The sequence below is a fragment of the Heterodontus francisci genome, chromosome 25 (genome assembly GCF_036365525.1).
Source record: "Heterodontus francisci isolate sHetFra1 chromosome 25, sHetFra1.hap1, whole genome shotgun sequence".
Classification (NCBI taxonomy): Eukaryota; Metazoa; Chordata; class Chondrichthyes; order Heterodontiformes; family Heterodontidae; genus Heterodontus; species Heterodontus francisci.
In genome coordinates this window covers 17,284,880-17,300,897 of record NC_090395.1, presented here as the reverse complement: position 1 = coordinate 17,300,897, position 16,018 = coordinate 17,284,880, and the positions used below count along the sequence as shown (strand labels likewise).

At 42.9% G+C, this 16,018-nt stretch overlaps 2 protein-coding genes across 13 annotated transcripts in view; one reads left to right on the top strand and one right to left on the bottom strand.

Annotated features, from left to right (window-relative positions):
* The window catches only part of sycp3 (synaptonemal complex protein 3), a 140,877-nt gene extending 129,589 nt beyond the window's left edge, over positions 1 to 11,288 (top strand). For all 10 annotated transcript variants that reach the window (XM_068056932.1, XM_068056927.1, XM_068056936.1 and 7 more), the window contains one exon: positions 10,355 to 11,288. In XM_068056932.1, coding sequence (XP_067913033.1) covers positions 10,355 to 10,408 — 54 coding nt within the window. In that variant the 3' untranslated portion in view covers positions 10,409 to 11,288. The remainder of the gene's footprint in view (positions 1 to 10,354) is intronic.
* Positions 11,289 to 11,975: 687 nt separating this feature from the next.
* The window catches only part of LOC137383765 (choline/ethanolaminephosphotransferase 1-like), a 50,064-nt gene continuing 46,021 nt past the window's right edge, over positions 11,976 to 16,018 (bottom strand). For 2 of the 3 annotated variants that reach the window (XM_068056925.1, XM_068056924.1), the window contains exon 8: positions 11,976 to 15,578. In XM_068056925.1, the coding sequence (XP_067913026.1) occupies positions 15,444 to 15,578 (135 nt within the window). In that variant the 3' untranslated portion in view covers positions 11,976 to 15,443. The remainder of the gene's footprint in view (positions 15,579 to 16,018) is intronic. The other variant, XR_010977459.1, reaches the window with a different exon arrangement.

The window sequence follows — 16,018 nt, the reverse complement described above, 5'->3', positions numbered from 1 at the left end:
GATGACAAGGATTGGATCCTGAATATTGAGGGGTATATGACATTCAAGAAGAATAGGAAACTTGGTAAATGTGGAGGGGTAGCACTGTTAATCGAGGATGGCATTGGTGCAATAGTTAGAGATGACCTTGGTTCAGGAGATCAGGATGTCGAATTGGTTTGGGTGGAGATGAGGAATAGTAGGGGAAAGAAGTCACTAGTGGGAGTGGTCTCCAGGCCCCCTAACAGTAACCATAATCCAGGACAAAGCAGCCCACTTGATTGGCACCTCATCCACATACATTCACTCCCTCCACCACCGACTCACAGTAGCAGCAGTGTGTACCATCTACAAGATGCACTGCAGCAATGCACCAAGGCTCCTTGGACAGCACCTTCCAAACCCGCGACCTCTACCAACTAGAAGGACAAGGGCAGCAAATGCATGGGAACATCACCACTTGCAAGTTCCCCTTCAAGTCACACACCATCCTGACTTGGAACTATATCGCCGTTCCTTCACTGTCACTGGGTCAAAATCCTGGAACTCCCTTCCTAACAGCACTGTGGGTGTACCTACCTCACATGGACTGCAGCGGTTCAAGAAGGCAGCTCACCACCACCTTCTGAAGGGCAATTAGGGATGGGCAATAAATGCTGGCCTAGCCAGCAACTCCCACATCCCATGAATGAGTAAAAAAAAGTTAGCTTGATGTCTGTCGTGGCGAAGGTGTTAGAATCGATCATGAAGGAAGCTATAATTAGGCACTTAGAAAAACTCAAGGGAATAGTCAGCACGGTTTTGTGGAAAGGAAATCATGTTTAACCAATTTATTGGAGTTCTTTGAAGGAATAACATGTGCTGTGGATAAAGGGGAGCCCGTTGATGTACTATACTTGGATTTCCAGATGGCATTTGACAAGGTGCCACATAAAAGGTTATTGTGCAAAGTAGGAGCTCATGGTGTAGGGGGTAACATATTAGCGTGGATAGAAGATTGGCTGGCTGGCAGAAAAGAGAGAGTATGCATAAATGGGTCCTTTTCTGATTGGCAGGATGTGACGAGTGGAGTCCTGCAGGGGTCTGCTGGGGCCTCAACTGTTTAGAATTTATATCAATGATTTAGATGAAGGGAGCAATGGTAAGGTAGCTAAATTTGCAGATGACACAAAGATAGGTAGGAAAGTATGTTGTGAAGAGGACATAAGGAGGTTGATTGAGTGGGCAAAAATCTGCCAGATGGAGTACAATGTGGGAAAATGTGAAGTTGTTCACTTTGACAGGAAAAATAAAAAAGCAGAGTATTACTTAAATGGAAAACAACTGCAGAATTCCGGGGTGCAGAGGGATCTAGATGTTCTAGTGCAGGAGTCACAAAAAGGTACAGCAAGTAATAAAGAAGGCTAAAGGAATGCTATCGTTTATTACGAAAGGAATTGAAAATAAAAGTAAGGATGCGATGCCTCAGTTATACAGGGCATTGGTGAGACCACATCTCAAATACTGTGTGCAGTTTTGGTCTCCTTATTTAAGGAAGGATGTAAATGCGTTGAAGGTGGTTCAGAGGAGGTTTAGGGGCATAAAGTATAAAAATTGGCAAGTCATGCTGCAGCTGTACAGAACTTTAGTTAGGCCACACATAGAATATTGCGTGCAATTCTGGTTGCCACACTACCAGAAGGACGTGGAGGCTTTGGAGAGGGTACAGAAGAGGTTTACCAGGATGTTGCCTGGTCTGGAGGGCATTAGCTATGAGGAGAGTTTGGATAAACTCGGATTGTTTTCACTGGAACGACGGAGGTGGAGGGGCGACATGATAGAGGTTTACAAAGTTATGAGTGGCATGGACAGAGTGGATAGTCAGAAGCTTTTTCCCAGGGTGGAAGAGTCAGTTACTAGGAGACCTAGGTTTAAGGTGCGAGGGGCACAGTTCAGAGGGGATGTGTGAGGTAAGTTCTTTACACAGAGGGTGGTGAGTGCCTGGAACTTGCTGCTGGGGGAGGTGGTGGAAGCAGGTACGATAGCGACATTTAAGAGGCATCTTGACAAATACATGAATAGGATGGGAATAGAGGGATACGGTCCCCGGAAGTGCAGAAGGTTTTAGTTTAGACAGGCATCAAGATCGGTGCAGGCTTGGAGGGCCGAATGGCCTGTTCCTGTGCTGTACTGTTCTATGTTCTTTTTTCTTTGAAAGGTTGGACAGGCTGGGCTTATTTTCACTAGAATTTAGAAGAGTGAGGGAAAACCTGATTGAAATTTATAAGATCCTGAATGGTCTTGACAAGGTGGATTTGGAAAGGATGTTTCCTCTGATAGGTGAGTCCAGAACTAGGGGGCACTGTTTTAAAATTAGGGGTCACCCTTTTAGGACAGAGATGAGGAGAATTTTTTTTTCTCAGAGGGTTGTGCGACTTTGTAACTCTGCCTCAGAAGGTGGTGGAGGCGGGGTCATTAAATATTTTTAAGGCGGAGGTAAATAGAGTCTTGTTAGGCAAGGGAATCAAAGGTTATCGGGGGTAGATGGGAGCGTGGAATTCGAAACACAACAGATCAGCCATGATCTTATTGAATGGCGGAGCAGGCTCGAGGTGCGAATGGCCTACTTCTGCTCCTAATTCATATGTTCGTATGACTTCTACCCCCTTGTATTCTAGTCCTGTAAATATAAAGATCAGCATTCCATTCTTGTTCATGACATTTTAATGTGTAAGTGGGCGATGTTTGAAGAAGTATTTGGTAGAATATAAAACCTGTCCATACCCGTAAAGGGCAAGAACTCTACTTGTTTCATTAAACAATCTTGGTCAGCAAAAGAAGTGAGAGATAGTATAAAACTAAAAGGAAGAGTTTGTACAAAAACAAAGAACAGCAGAGTTCCAGCAGACTGGGAGAGATATAAAGCACAGCAAAGGGACACAGAGATAAGAGCTGCTAAAAGGGAAAATGAAAAAAAAAACTCCAATTGGATATCCAGGACAACATGAAAGGATTTTACAAATATATTAAGAGAAAGAGGGTGGTTAAGGGTAATGTAAGCCCCTTAATGACAGACACAGATGATATTGTAATTGGAAATCAGGAAATGGCAGACTTACATAATAGTTACTCTCAAAGTCGAGGATGAGGATAAAATACCCGGAATGCAAGGAAAACCATAGTACAAACTAAAGGCAGGAACTAACTAGAATCAATGGTATTAAAAGGTGAGGAAATTGTTGATGTGTTAGTCAGGATCTTCTCTGTTAATTCAGGAATTGTTCTCTTTGATTGGGAAAAGGGTAGGAGATGAACTAGGAAACCATAGACCTATTAGTCTAACATTAGTTGTAGGGATGTTTCTAGAATCTGTTGTTAGGGGCAGAAGGATTGAGAATTTGGACAAATATAAGCTGATCAAGAGCGATGACATAGATTTGTAAAAGACAAGTCTGGTCTAATGAACCCTGTTGAATTTTCTGATAGATAAGGTAGTGACTAGGAATGTTTATTTATATGGGCATCCAGAAGGCATTCAATCATATGGTCAAAAGTGGGGATGTTCGCTGATGATTGTACAATGTTCAGCATCATTCGTGATTTGTCAGATACTGAAGCAGTCTGTGTAGAAATGCAGCAAGACCTGGACAATATCCAACCTTGGGCTGATAAGTGGCAAATAGATGTAAATGGATACGATATAGTTGCGATTATGGAGACATGGCTGCAGGGTGACCAAGGATGGGAACTGAACATCTAAGGGTATTCAATATATAGGAAGGATAGGCAAAAAGGGAAAGGAGGAGGAGTAGCATTGTTAGTAAAAGAGGAAATCAATACAATAGTGAGGAAGGATATTAGCTCAGAGAATCCTGATGTGGAATCTGTATGGGTAGAGCTAAGAAACACCAAGGGGCAGAAAACATTGGTGGGGGTTGTATATAGACCCCCAAACAGCAGTGGTGATGTAGAGGATGGCATTAAACAGGGAATTAGAGACGCATACAATAAGGGTGCAACTGTAATTATGGGTGAATTTAATCTACATATAGGTTGGGCAAACCAAATTAGCAATAATGCTGTCGAAGAGGAATTTCTGGAGTGCGTACGTGAGGGTTTTTTGGACCAATACGTTGAGGAACCAACTAGAGAACAGGCCATCCTAGACTGGGTATTGTGTAATGAGAAAGGATTAGTTAACAATCTTGTTGTGCAGGGTCCCTTGGGGAAGAGCGACCATAACACGAGAGACTTCTTCATTAAGATGGAGAGTGAGAGAGTTGATTCCGAGACTAGGGTCCTGAATCTAAATAAAGGAAACTATGGAGGTATGAGGCACGAGTTGGCTGTGATAGATTGGGGAACGTTACTTAAAGGGTTGACAGTCGATAGGCAATGGCTAGCATTTAAAGAGCGCATGGATGAATTACAACAATTGTTCATTCCTGTCTGGAGCAAAAATAAAACAGGAAGGGTGGCTCAACTGTGGCTTAAAAAAGAAGTTAGTGATAGTATTAGAGCTAAGGAGGAGAAATATAAAATGGCCAGAACAAGCAGCAAACCCGAGGATTGGGAGCAGTTTAGAATTCAGCAAAAGAGGACAAAGGGATTGATTAAGAAGGTGGAAAATAGAGTATGAGAGTAAGCTTGCAGAGAACATAAAAATTGACTGTAAAAGCTTCTATAGATGTGTGAAGAGAAAAAGATTAGTGAAGACAAATGTGGGTCCTTACAGTCAGAAACGGGGGAATTTATAATGGGGAACAAAGAAGTGGCAGACCAGTTAAATACATACTTTGGTTCTGTGTTCACAAAGGAGGACATAAATTACCTCCCATAAATGTTGGGGAACATAGGGTCTAGTGAGAAGGTGGAACTGTATGAAATCAGTATTAATCGGGAAATGGTGTTAGGGAAATTGACGGAATTGAAGGCCGATAAATCCTCAGGGCCTGATAATCTACACCCCAGAGTACTTAGTAGATGCATGCAGGTCATTTTTCAAAATTCTATAGACTCTGGAACAGTTCCAACGGATTGGAGGGTAGCTAAAATAACGCCACTATTTAAAAAAGGAGGTAGAGAGAAAACAGGGAATTGTAGACCGGTTAGCCTAACATTAGTAGTGGGGAAAATGCTAGAGTCCATTATAAAAGATGTAATAGCAGAGCACTTCGAAAACAATGACAGGATCGGACAAAGTCAAAATGGAATTACGAAAGGGAAATCATGCTTGACAAATCTACTGGAATTTGTTTGAGGATGTAGCTAGTAGAATAGATAACGGAGAACCAGTGGATGTGGTGTATTTGGACTTTCAGAAGGTTTTCGATAAGGTCCCACATAAGAGATTAGTGTGCAAAATTAAAGCACATGGGATTGTGGGTAAGGTACTGACATGGATAGAGAACTGGTTGGCAGACAGGAAACAAAGAGTAGGAATAAACGGGACTTTTTCCGAGTGGCAGGCAGTGACTAGTGGGATACCGCAGGAATCAGTGCTAGGCCCCCAGCTATTCAGAATATATATTAATGATATAGATGAGGGAATTAAATGTAATATATCCAAGTTTACAGACGACACAAAGCTGGGTGGGAGTGGGAGCTGTGAGGAGGATGCAAAGAAGCTCCAGTGTGATTTGGACAGGCTGAGTGAGTGGGCAGATACATGGCAGATGCAATATAATGTGGATAAATGTGATGTTATCCACTTTGGTGGCAAAAACAGAAAAGCAGATTATTATCTGAACAGCGATAGATTGGGAAAGGGGGAGGTGCAGCGAGACCTGTGTGTTCTCGCGCACCAGTCGCTGAAAGAAAGCATGCAGGTACAAAGAACAGTACAGCACAGGAACAGGCCATTCGGCCCTCCAAGCCTGCGCCGATCTTGATGCCTGCCGAAACTAACACCTTCTGCACTTCCGGGGCCCATATCCTTCTATTCCCTTCCTATTCATATATTTGTCAAGATGCCTCTTAAACGTCGCTATCGTATCTGCTTCCACCACCTCCCCTGGCAGCAAGTTCCAGGCACTCACCACCCTCTGTGTAAAAAACTTGCCTCGCACATCCCCTCTAAACTTTGCCCATCGCACCTTAAACCTATGTCCCCTAGTAACTGACTCTTCCACCCTGGGAAAAAGCTTCTGACTATCCACTCTGTCCATGCCGCTCATAACTTTGTAAACCTCTATCATGTCGCCCCTCCACCTCCGTCGTTCCAGTGAAAACAATCTGAGTTTTTCCAACCTCTCCTCATAGCTAATGCCCTCCAGACCAGGCAACATCCTGGTAAACCTCCTCTGTACCCTCTCCAAAGCCTCCACGTCCTTCTGGTAGTGTGGTGACCAGAATTGCACGCAATACTCTAAGTGTGGCCTAACTAAGGTTCTGTACAGCTGCAACATGACTTGCCAATTTTTATACTCTATGCCCCAACCGATGAAGGCAAGCATGCCGTATGCCTTCTTGACTACCTTATCCACCTGCGTTGCCACTTTCAGTGATCTGTGGACCTGTACGCCCAGATCTCTCTGCCTGTCAATACTCCTAAGGGTTCTGCCATTTACTGTATACCTCCCACCTGCATTAGACCTTCCAAAATGCATTACCTCACATTAGTCAAGATTAAACTCCATCTGCCATTTCTCCGCCCAAGTCTCCAACTGATCTATATCCTGCTGTATCCTCTGACAATCCTCATCATTATCCGCAACTCCACCAACCTTTGTGTCGTCCGCAAACTTACTAATCAGACCAGCTACATTTTCCTCCAAATCATTTATATATACTACAAACAGCAAAGGTCCCAGCACTGATCCCTGTGGAACACCACTAGTCACATCCCTCCATTCAGAAAAACACCCATCCACTGTTACCCTCTGTCTTCTGTTACCGAGCCAGTTCTGTATCCAACTTGCCAGCTCACCTCTGATCCCGTGTGACTTCACCTTTTGCACCAGTCTGCCATGCGGGACCTTGTCAAAGGCTTTACTAAAGTCCATATAGACAACATCCACCGCCCTTCCCTCATCAATCATCTTCGTCACTTCCTCAAAAAACTCAATCAAATTAGTAAGACACGACCTCCCCTTCACAAAACCATGCTGTCTCTCGCTAATAAGTTTGTTTGTTTCCAAATGGGAGTAAATCCTGTCCCGAAGAATCCTCTCTAATAGTTTCCCTACCACTGACGTAAGGCTCACAGCAGGCAGTTAAGAAGGCAAATGGTATGTTGGCCTTCATAGCGAGAGGATTCGAGTACAGGAGCAAGGATGTCTTGCTGCAAATATACAAGGCCTTGGTGAGACTACATCTGGAGTATTGTGTGCAGTTTTGGTCTCCTTTTCTGAGGAAGGATGTTCTTGCTATGGAGGGAGTGCCGTGAAGGTTTACCAGACTGATTCCTGGGTGGCAGGACTGACGTATGAAGAGAAATTGGGTCGATTAGGCTTGTATTCGCTAGAGTTTAGAAGAATGAGCGGGGATCTCATAGAAACCTACAAAATTCTAACAGGACTAGACAGACTAGTTGCAGGAAGGATGTCCCCGATGGCAGGGGAGTCCAGGACCAGGGGTCACAGTCTAAGGATAAGGGGTAAGCCATTTAAGACTGAGATGAGGAGGGATTTCTTCACCCAGAGAGTGGTGAACCTGTGGAATTCTCTACCACAGAAAGCAGTTGAGGCCAAATCATTAAATATATTCAAGAAAGAGTTAGATATAGTTCTTAGGGCAAAAGGGATCAAGGGATTCGGGGAGAAAGCAAGAACAGGATACGGAGTTTGGATGATCAGCCATGATCGAATTGAATGGCGGTGCAGGCTCGAAGGGCCAAATGGCCTACTTCTGCTCCTATTTTTCTATGTTTCTAAGAAACATTCGTGATACACAAGTGCCAGACAGTGACCATCTCCAACAAGAGAGAATCTAACCATCTCCCCTTGACATTCAATGGCATTACAATTGCTGAATCCCCCACTATCAACATCCTGGGGTTACCATTGATCAGAAACCAAACTGCAATAGCCGTATAAATACCATGGCTACAAGAACAGGTCAGAGGCTAGGAATCCTGCAGCAAGTAACTCACGTCCTTTGGACGTAAATGTAAGGGGCATGATCAAGAAGTTTGCAGACAACACTAAGATTGGCCATGTGGTAGATAGCGAAGAGGATAGCTGTAGGCTGCAGGAAGATATTGGTCTGGTTAGGTGGGCAGAAAAGTGGCAAATGGAATTCAACCTGGAGAAGTCTGAGGTGATGCATTTGGGGAGTTCAAACAAGGCAAAGGAATACACGATTAATGGGAAAATACTGAGAAGTGTCGAGGAAATGAGGGACCTTGGAGTGAATGTCCACAGATCCCTGAAGGTAGCAGGACAGATCGGTAAGGTGGTTAAGAAGGCATATGGAAGCCTTTAATAAAAGCAAAATACTGCGGATGCTGGAAATCTGAAATAATGCTGGTTCCAGCATTTCTTGTTTTTATATGGAAGCCTTTCCTTTATTAGCCAAGGTATAGAAGATAAGAGCAGGGAGGTTATGCTGGAACTGTATAACTCATTGGTTAGGCCACAACTTGAGTACTGTGTGCAGTTCTGGTCACCTCATTACAGAAAGGATGTAATTGCATGAGAGAGGGTACAGAGGAGATGTACGAGGATGTTGTCAGGACTGGGAAAATGCAGCTATGAGGAAAGATTGGATAGGCTGGGGTTGTTCTCCTTGGAACAGAGGTGAGTAAGGGGAGATTTGATTGAAATGTACAAAATTGTGAGGAGCCTAGATAGAGTGGATGGGAAGAGCCTATTTATCTCTGCACTGAGGTCAGTGACCAGGGAGCATAGATTTAAAGTGATTGGTAGGATTAGAGGGGAGCTGAGGAAAAACCTTTTCAGCCAGAGGGTCTGGAACTCACTGCCTAAAAGGATGGTAGAGGCAGAAAAGCTCATCTCATTTAAAAGGCACCTGAAGTGCCGTAATACGCAGGGTACAGACCAAATGTTGGAAAGTGTGATTAGGCTGCGTGGCTCTTTTTCTTTTGGCTGGCGCAAACACAGTGGGCCAACTGGTCTCTTTTTGTGCTGTAAATGTTCTGTGATTCTAAAACTGGCAGATGCTGTTCAATGTGTTGAGGTTTGAGGACAGCCTCCTTGGACCTAAGAAAGTTCAGAGTATTTTCTAAATGGTGAGAAGCTAGGAGCAGCAGAGAGATTTTAGGGGTTTAAGTACGGAAATGACAAAGTTAGTGGACAGACACAAAAAAAAGACTAGTGGAATGTTCATCTTTATCTCAAGGAGGTCAGAATACAAAGGGGTGGAAGTTACATTACAGTTATATAAAGCTCAGGCTACACCCCATCTGTGTTCCATTCTGGTCACTGCACCTAAGGAAAAATATATTGGCCTTGGAGGGGGTACAGTGCAGATTAATCAGATTTATACTGAGGCTAAAAGGGTTAAATTATGCAGACATGTTTCATAGACTAGGTTGGTATTGCTTTGAATATAGAATGCTAAAGGATAATCTAATTGAGTTGTTAAAGATAATCAAAGGAGATGATAGGGTAGATAAACTATTTTCTCTGATGGGGGTATCCAGAACAAGGGGGCATAATAAAATTAGAGCTAACCTGTTCAGGGCTGATGTCAGGAAGCACTTCTTCACACAAAGGATAGTGGAAATCAAACTGAAATTGATAAGATTTCTGTTGGGTATTAAGTGTATTGAAAGCAGGTAGGTAAATTGAGTTAACGAACAGATCAGCCTTGATCTAATTAAGTGATGGAACAGGCTTGAGGGGCTGAATGGCCTTACTCCTGCACACATAACTTGTCTCTCAGGCCATATGTCCTTTCCCAGACCACACTTCCTGTTGCATTGCATCAGATTTCTGTCACGCTTAACAAGAGTAGGCAATCCTACACAAATTTGCAATGACATTTAATGCAAGTTTCTTTCAGTTCACTGGATAAAATTTAGAATGAACTGAGAACTTCATGGTGCAGGTCAGGGTGTGGCGTATGTCATGTGGAGATTCCCAGCTGTTGAGGTATGACCTCTTGGCTGGGTTACAGCACCAGGAACCCCACATCCACAATGGCCAAATTAGCAGGGACAGTCTGCACATGTACAGAATGATAAGCCCCATAATTGCTGATGGTTAAGAAGGAAATCAATGATATCCTTCACACATAAACGTGAGAGGGGTACACTTTAGCTGTTCTTCCAACAGCCAGGCAGCTAATCTAAATCCAGTTGATATATTGGGACAGGGGTGTGTACAAACTGTCGGATCGATCCTTTCAGGAGTAATAGAGTTCAGAATCTTTTAGACAGACATTTTGCGCTCCTGTTGATTGTAACAGGCTCCACTTCTGCTCCACTGCACAGCAACAGCAAGAAATGGCCACAGTGCGGAAGTCTCTACAGTCTATGCTAATGTGATGTCACAATGGATACAAACCCTCCACACTGCATGGAAACCATCCTAATGAATAACAGATTATTTTGTTGTTGCAGCAATGAACTGTTTATAGTTGTGATTTTAAAATACTGTTTAGTTTTAAAGCTGATTTCATGTTATTGTAGCAGTAAAGATTTAGCTCTTCAGTGCACGCCCATTGTCATGGTGAAATTGTTAACCAGAATAAAACAAATTATTTCTGCCACCCTTTAGTAATATGTTCACCTTCCCCCCCACCTGCTTTATTATAGTTCTGTTATGTACAGCACCTTTAACCTAGCAAAACAACTCAAGGCCCTTTCACGTATGCAACCAAATGGATACTAAGCCACATAAAGAGGCATCAGGACAGATTAGCCAAGAGGTAGATTTTAACAATTTGTATTTATATAGCACCTTTATCATAAAATGTCCTTCGTATAAGCACTATAAAACAAAATATGGCACTGTGCAAACTAAGGACATATTAGGTGAGATGACAAAAAGCTTGGTCAAAGAGGTAAATTTTAAGGAGTGTCTTAAAGGAGGAAAATGAGGCAGACAAGTGTAGGGAGGGTAATCCAGAGCTCAGGGTCTAGGCAACTGAAGGTGGAGCAATTAAAAGTGGGGACGTCAGGATCAGAATGAAAGTGCAGATAGCTGAGGGTTGTGGGGCTGGTGATTATAGAGCTAGGTAGGGGCAAGCGCATGGAGGAATTTGAAAATAAGGATGAGAATTTTAAAATCAAGACATTGGCCTCTAGCCAGGCAAATTCCACCCAGAGTTTCTTTGGGGTTTTTCTCCCACTCTCATCACTGTAACTTGAGCAAATTGTCCAACTTATCCACATAAGCAGAGCTTCTGCTGTCTGAATACCACTGAGAATTCCCATCGGTAACGAGTGATGCCTTCATGTGGTTCTGAAAAGCAATGTAATCTGTAGCCAAAATGCTCTTTTGTTCATTGCCTAGACAAATTGGGGAAATGTAATCAAAACAAGCAACAGACTCATTGACAAGGGGAGGGGAAAAAAAAAAAGTCCTGATTTTTTTTTTTAAAAATCAGTATGATGCCATCAAGTTATCCAAATAACTCCTATCCCAAGCCACATAAGGGCATTTCCATTATCATTGGCCCTGGCTAGCTCTCCCGGTTACCAGCATTAATTTCCCCTGCCCGCCTCGAGCCAGCTGTCCTAGTTACCAGCCCTCTGGGCCAGTAAGGTTCTAACTTAGATCAATGGAAGGTGGCGTGAATGGATAATGGTGGAAAGGCACAGCACTTTTCTTTAAATGATGTAGACACTGCTAGCAAGCCCAGTTATTGACAACCTCTAGTTGTATTGAAGGCATTAAGAGATAACCACATAGTGTGGGACTAAAGTTACTTTGAAACCAGGTAAGTTCAGGATGATAAGGCACCATCACCAGTGCTGGACATGGGGTGGAGAGAAATGGACAAGAGGCTAGAGTGAAAAGCTGACGATTATGGGCAGGAGGGATATTGGAAAATGGATTGGGTGATGGATATTAATGAACAGAATTTGACCACAACACACACTTACCATGAATAAAGCAATCTTTATTTACACCAGCACTTGGTATTTATTTATTTAGAAAGAACAGAAAATTACAAGTAAGCATAAGATTGAAATCAAGGAAGGCTCATCAGTTACGCTAAAAGGCAAAATTAGGTGAGAACCATCTGTATGTTCACAAAGATTTGTACAAAACAAATTAATAATTTCCATTATATCCAGTTGATCCAAATGAATGGGGCTGGTGCATTGGAGGATCTGCTATACAACATCTCATTGGATCATTACTGTTGCATAACACCTCATTGGATTCTTCCAGTTACAATAGCCCGTGCAGAAACAGCTAAACCCAAAAGGGACAAGTGAGAGAAATGCTTTGGTTCATTTTAAAACAGACATTTGGAAATGTGGTGAGAGGGATTTTGCTAGGTTTGTGATGTCAGGAGTGCAGCCTCACTATTAACAACTAATCAACGTGAACTCTTCTGTCCTAGACCCAAAACATGAGCAGTGGCATATATTCATGCAAACAAACCCCATCTCCCTCTCATCCCATCCATATATTTGAACAAAATACAGGACAGCCCTGCATTTTGCATACAGGGTGGTATAAAATACTGTCAGGAATTCTGTCATAATACTTGTATGGTGACTCTTCAATGTTATTCCAAGGCCCAGTGTAAATAGAGTTGGTGCCATGGATAGTATACTGGTGTCAGATTCTTGCAAAGTTTGGGCATTTTTACTGATGTGAACTGACTGTGTGCCTAGCACACATTGCAAGGTAATCCTATTAATATGTCAATTCACATTATAATAGAAATTCATAGAGACTAAAGACATCTTAAGTCATTTAGTCTCCTTTAAAATCACTTCAGAGTCTCACGACCCAATGCAATAATGGATATAGCATTCATCCCCACCCCTGTACTTTAAAGCAGCCACAGCTCTGTAACTATTCACAATACTGGGAGCAGTATATGCTCACAAATAAAGCTCAATAAGCAAAAGGATATGCTTTGCAAATGCACAATAATCAAAGTAATTACGTATGCAGGAAAAATTAGCCACCTCTTGAGCCCAGAAGGTCTTTGCTTGCAAAGCTGAAACTTTTGTGGATCAAACTCCACGGAAAAAAAATCATGAACAAGCTTGTGTTCCCCACAGTTATGGTACGGTAGTCACGGAAGTTTGCACCATTTTCTATCGAAATGAAGGCTCTCCGTATCAAAAGAAATTAGTAACAAAATTGACATGTTTAGCCTAGAGATGCAATGTACTTTTGATTCTAATTATTGCCAGTTTTCTTTGTCCTGAAACATGGTATTTCTGAATGAAAACACATAGAAGAGCAGGTATATGGCAAAGCTCCTAATGAACGTGAATTACGTGTACACAGGGACAGGTTAACTTTATTGCATCTTTCCTCTATGCTATAGAACTACAGGCAAAGATTTGTGCTGGCACAGGCACTGATCCACAGCTTCTTCCTATAGCGCCAGTACCACAGACCTATAAACTTCAGCACCACAGGAGATCAGAATTGTTGACGGATGCCACTGAAAACAAAATATGTTTGCTGTGCACCAAGATTTAGAACCACAACATCTCAGTACAGCAGCTGTCAGCTTTTTCATGTTCATCTTTCACACAACTGACAGCCAAAAGGAGAGCAGCTCAAGACACCAATGTCCGAGCATACAACAGCACAAAGCCATCCCAAACACCTGGCACAGGAGCAGGAACTGATCACACCATTAGCAAAACAAGTGCGAAGTACTCTAGAGTTCAGCAAACCCTAAGTTATCCATGTCAGGAAGTGGGAGCTGCCCATTGTTGGATGTATTCTGAAGGTGAGAAGCAATGTCGAAGCTTTCACCACTTCAATATTTGAAGCCTTTTCAGCAGCTACCTCCCTCCATTACAGACTGGAAAAGCTTGTGTTGTCCCTGGAATGAAACTCTGTAGGGCTTTAGCATCAGTTTGTCACTCATCTCCATTCCAGACCCCATCACATGTCCGAGTGCATAGTAACTCAATGATACATGGGCATTGGTATCAGCACAACTGCCATCAACTAGACATTTGAACACTTTTAAGTTTGATTATGTCCATCTGTGAGGTAATGGCTTACAGGCCTAAGCTCAGATGGATAAAGTGGGCCCTGCAAAACAAAAAGTGAACAGTAATCTCAACATTATGGAGGTCACTTTTTAAATACAAGAGCACTGACTTATTACCCACATGGAGGAAAGAACCCTTCATCCTAGCACAGTGGGATGATGATCCTACAAGATAGGTGATAAGTAGATGTACACAGCTAGGATAGACCTAGTGTCTGTTCAACTTCCACTGGCAGAAAGTTACTGTGCAGATTTCCAGTGATATTTAAGCCTACAAACCATTCTACAATCAGTACACCCACAAGCATTGGTCGAGGGGGAACACACATACTCTTTCAAGGCATGTGGAGGGGAACTGATTTATTCGAAGAATTCCCCAAAAATAAAGCCTGAATGATACTGGTTCATTCCTTTAATGGCAACACTAGCTTAGAAACAGAAAAGTGCTTTGGATTCAGATCACTAGTTAGGAAGGTGTGGGCTCACCTTTGAGAGATAAATCTATGAGGCAAGGATGAAGGTCTGGGAGTCACCAGATCCTCCAGACAATTTTTGAAACTGAAAGCACTATTAGTTAAAATGGACACACGATTGCGGTTATTTACTCCCTCACATGGAAGCATATAGCAAATAAAGCACAGTGAGCAAAGTAGACAGGCTACACAAAGTTTGCTCCTTAAAGTGCCAGTTCAGCCCAAATAAGGCCCTTCTCTTTAATTACCCACCCCTGTACAGTTTGAGCAGTTAACAGCAGCATCTCAGACAGTTTTACTGGTAGAATCAGGACATATACTCCAAACCTTTAATAGTCCTTGGACACCACAGGTGCTGGGGCCTCACTTGCACCCCCTAAATTTTAAAAAGAACCCATCAGATTGTAAAGACCAAAATGACCAGGTTTTTGTAGTTCCCATTCTCACAGCCCACCCAGCTCACAGATGCTACCGGCAAGGTTCCAGCTTGGCACAAAACATTTCCCCTCTGCAGTTCTCACCTGCAAAATGGCTTGTCTGATTTTCCCAAGATAGTTAAGTTGCAGGAACTTCATTAAGCTCACTCCCAAACCTCAAGCACTGCACCACGCCTGTGGACAGTCAACAGCTCGATCAAACCAAAAGGCCTGAAAAGACTGAACACAACAATGCATCTCATGTTTGTTCAGGTCCAGGGTAGAGACAATGCCATGTTGGTTCCTGAGCTGACTGTTAAGTGTTAGGCTTCATTCAGAAACTGAGGCTTAAATAAAACAAAAAAGTGCACACAATGATTGAACTATAAATTAATAATTTGTTCACTTTTTCTCCCATTTCGGTAGTTTTCTATGTACATTCCCTCAGTCGTGTCCTGGAGTTTCCGCTCATCGAGCAGTGATTAAGTCACTTGTGATGGTTCTGCTCCTGGGAGTTGACTGGCGAGGTGGGGCTGATTTTGAAGATGTTAATATGAAGGTGGGAGGCGATCTGATTGCAGACACCCACCGAGTAACGGATTAGGTCAAAGAGAGACCAGACCTGTGGGTCAAAATAGAGAAAAAAATGTCAGTGAGGAAATGAATGCAGCAGCTCCTCAGTCATAGGACTGACATTCTGACCTACTGCCCTATTCCATTCCAGACCACTGAATGAGAACCCCCCCCCCCACCCCCAACATCCTGTAACAAGGGTACATCTACAATCTTGAAGTAATGAAAACTTAAAAACTGGGTACAGAGGAATCTTGTAGAAGTTGCTGGGGAGGATAAGCATCAAGGAACATCCCATTGCAGGGGGCAGCATCTGCTCAGCAGCCCCATGGTGCAATGCCCAGGCACCTGAGAAAATACCAAGCTGACCACCAATACAATCAGCCCCAACCCGCAAAGATCAGCTCAGAGCCAAGCTGTAATCTCCTGTTATGCAGGTGGGATATCATGAGGGTCTCGATCACAGCTTCACACAAAGCATTCTTTGTG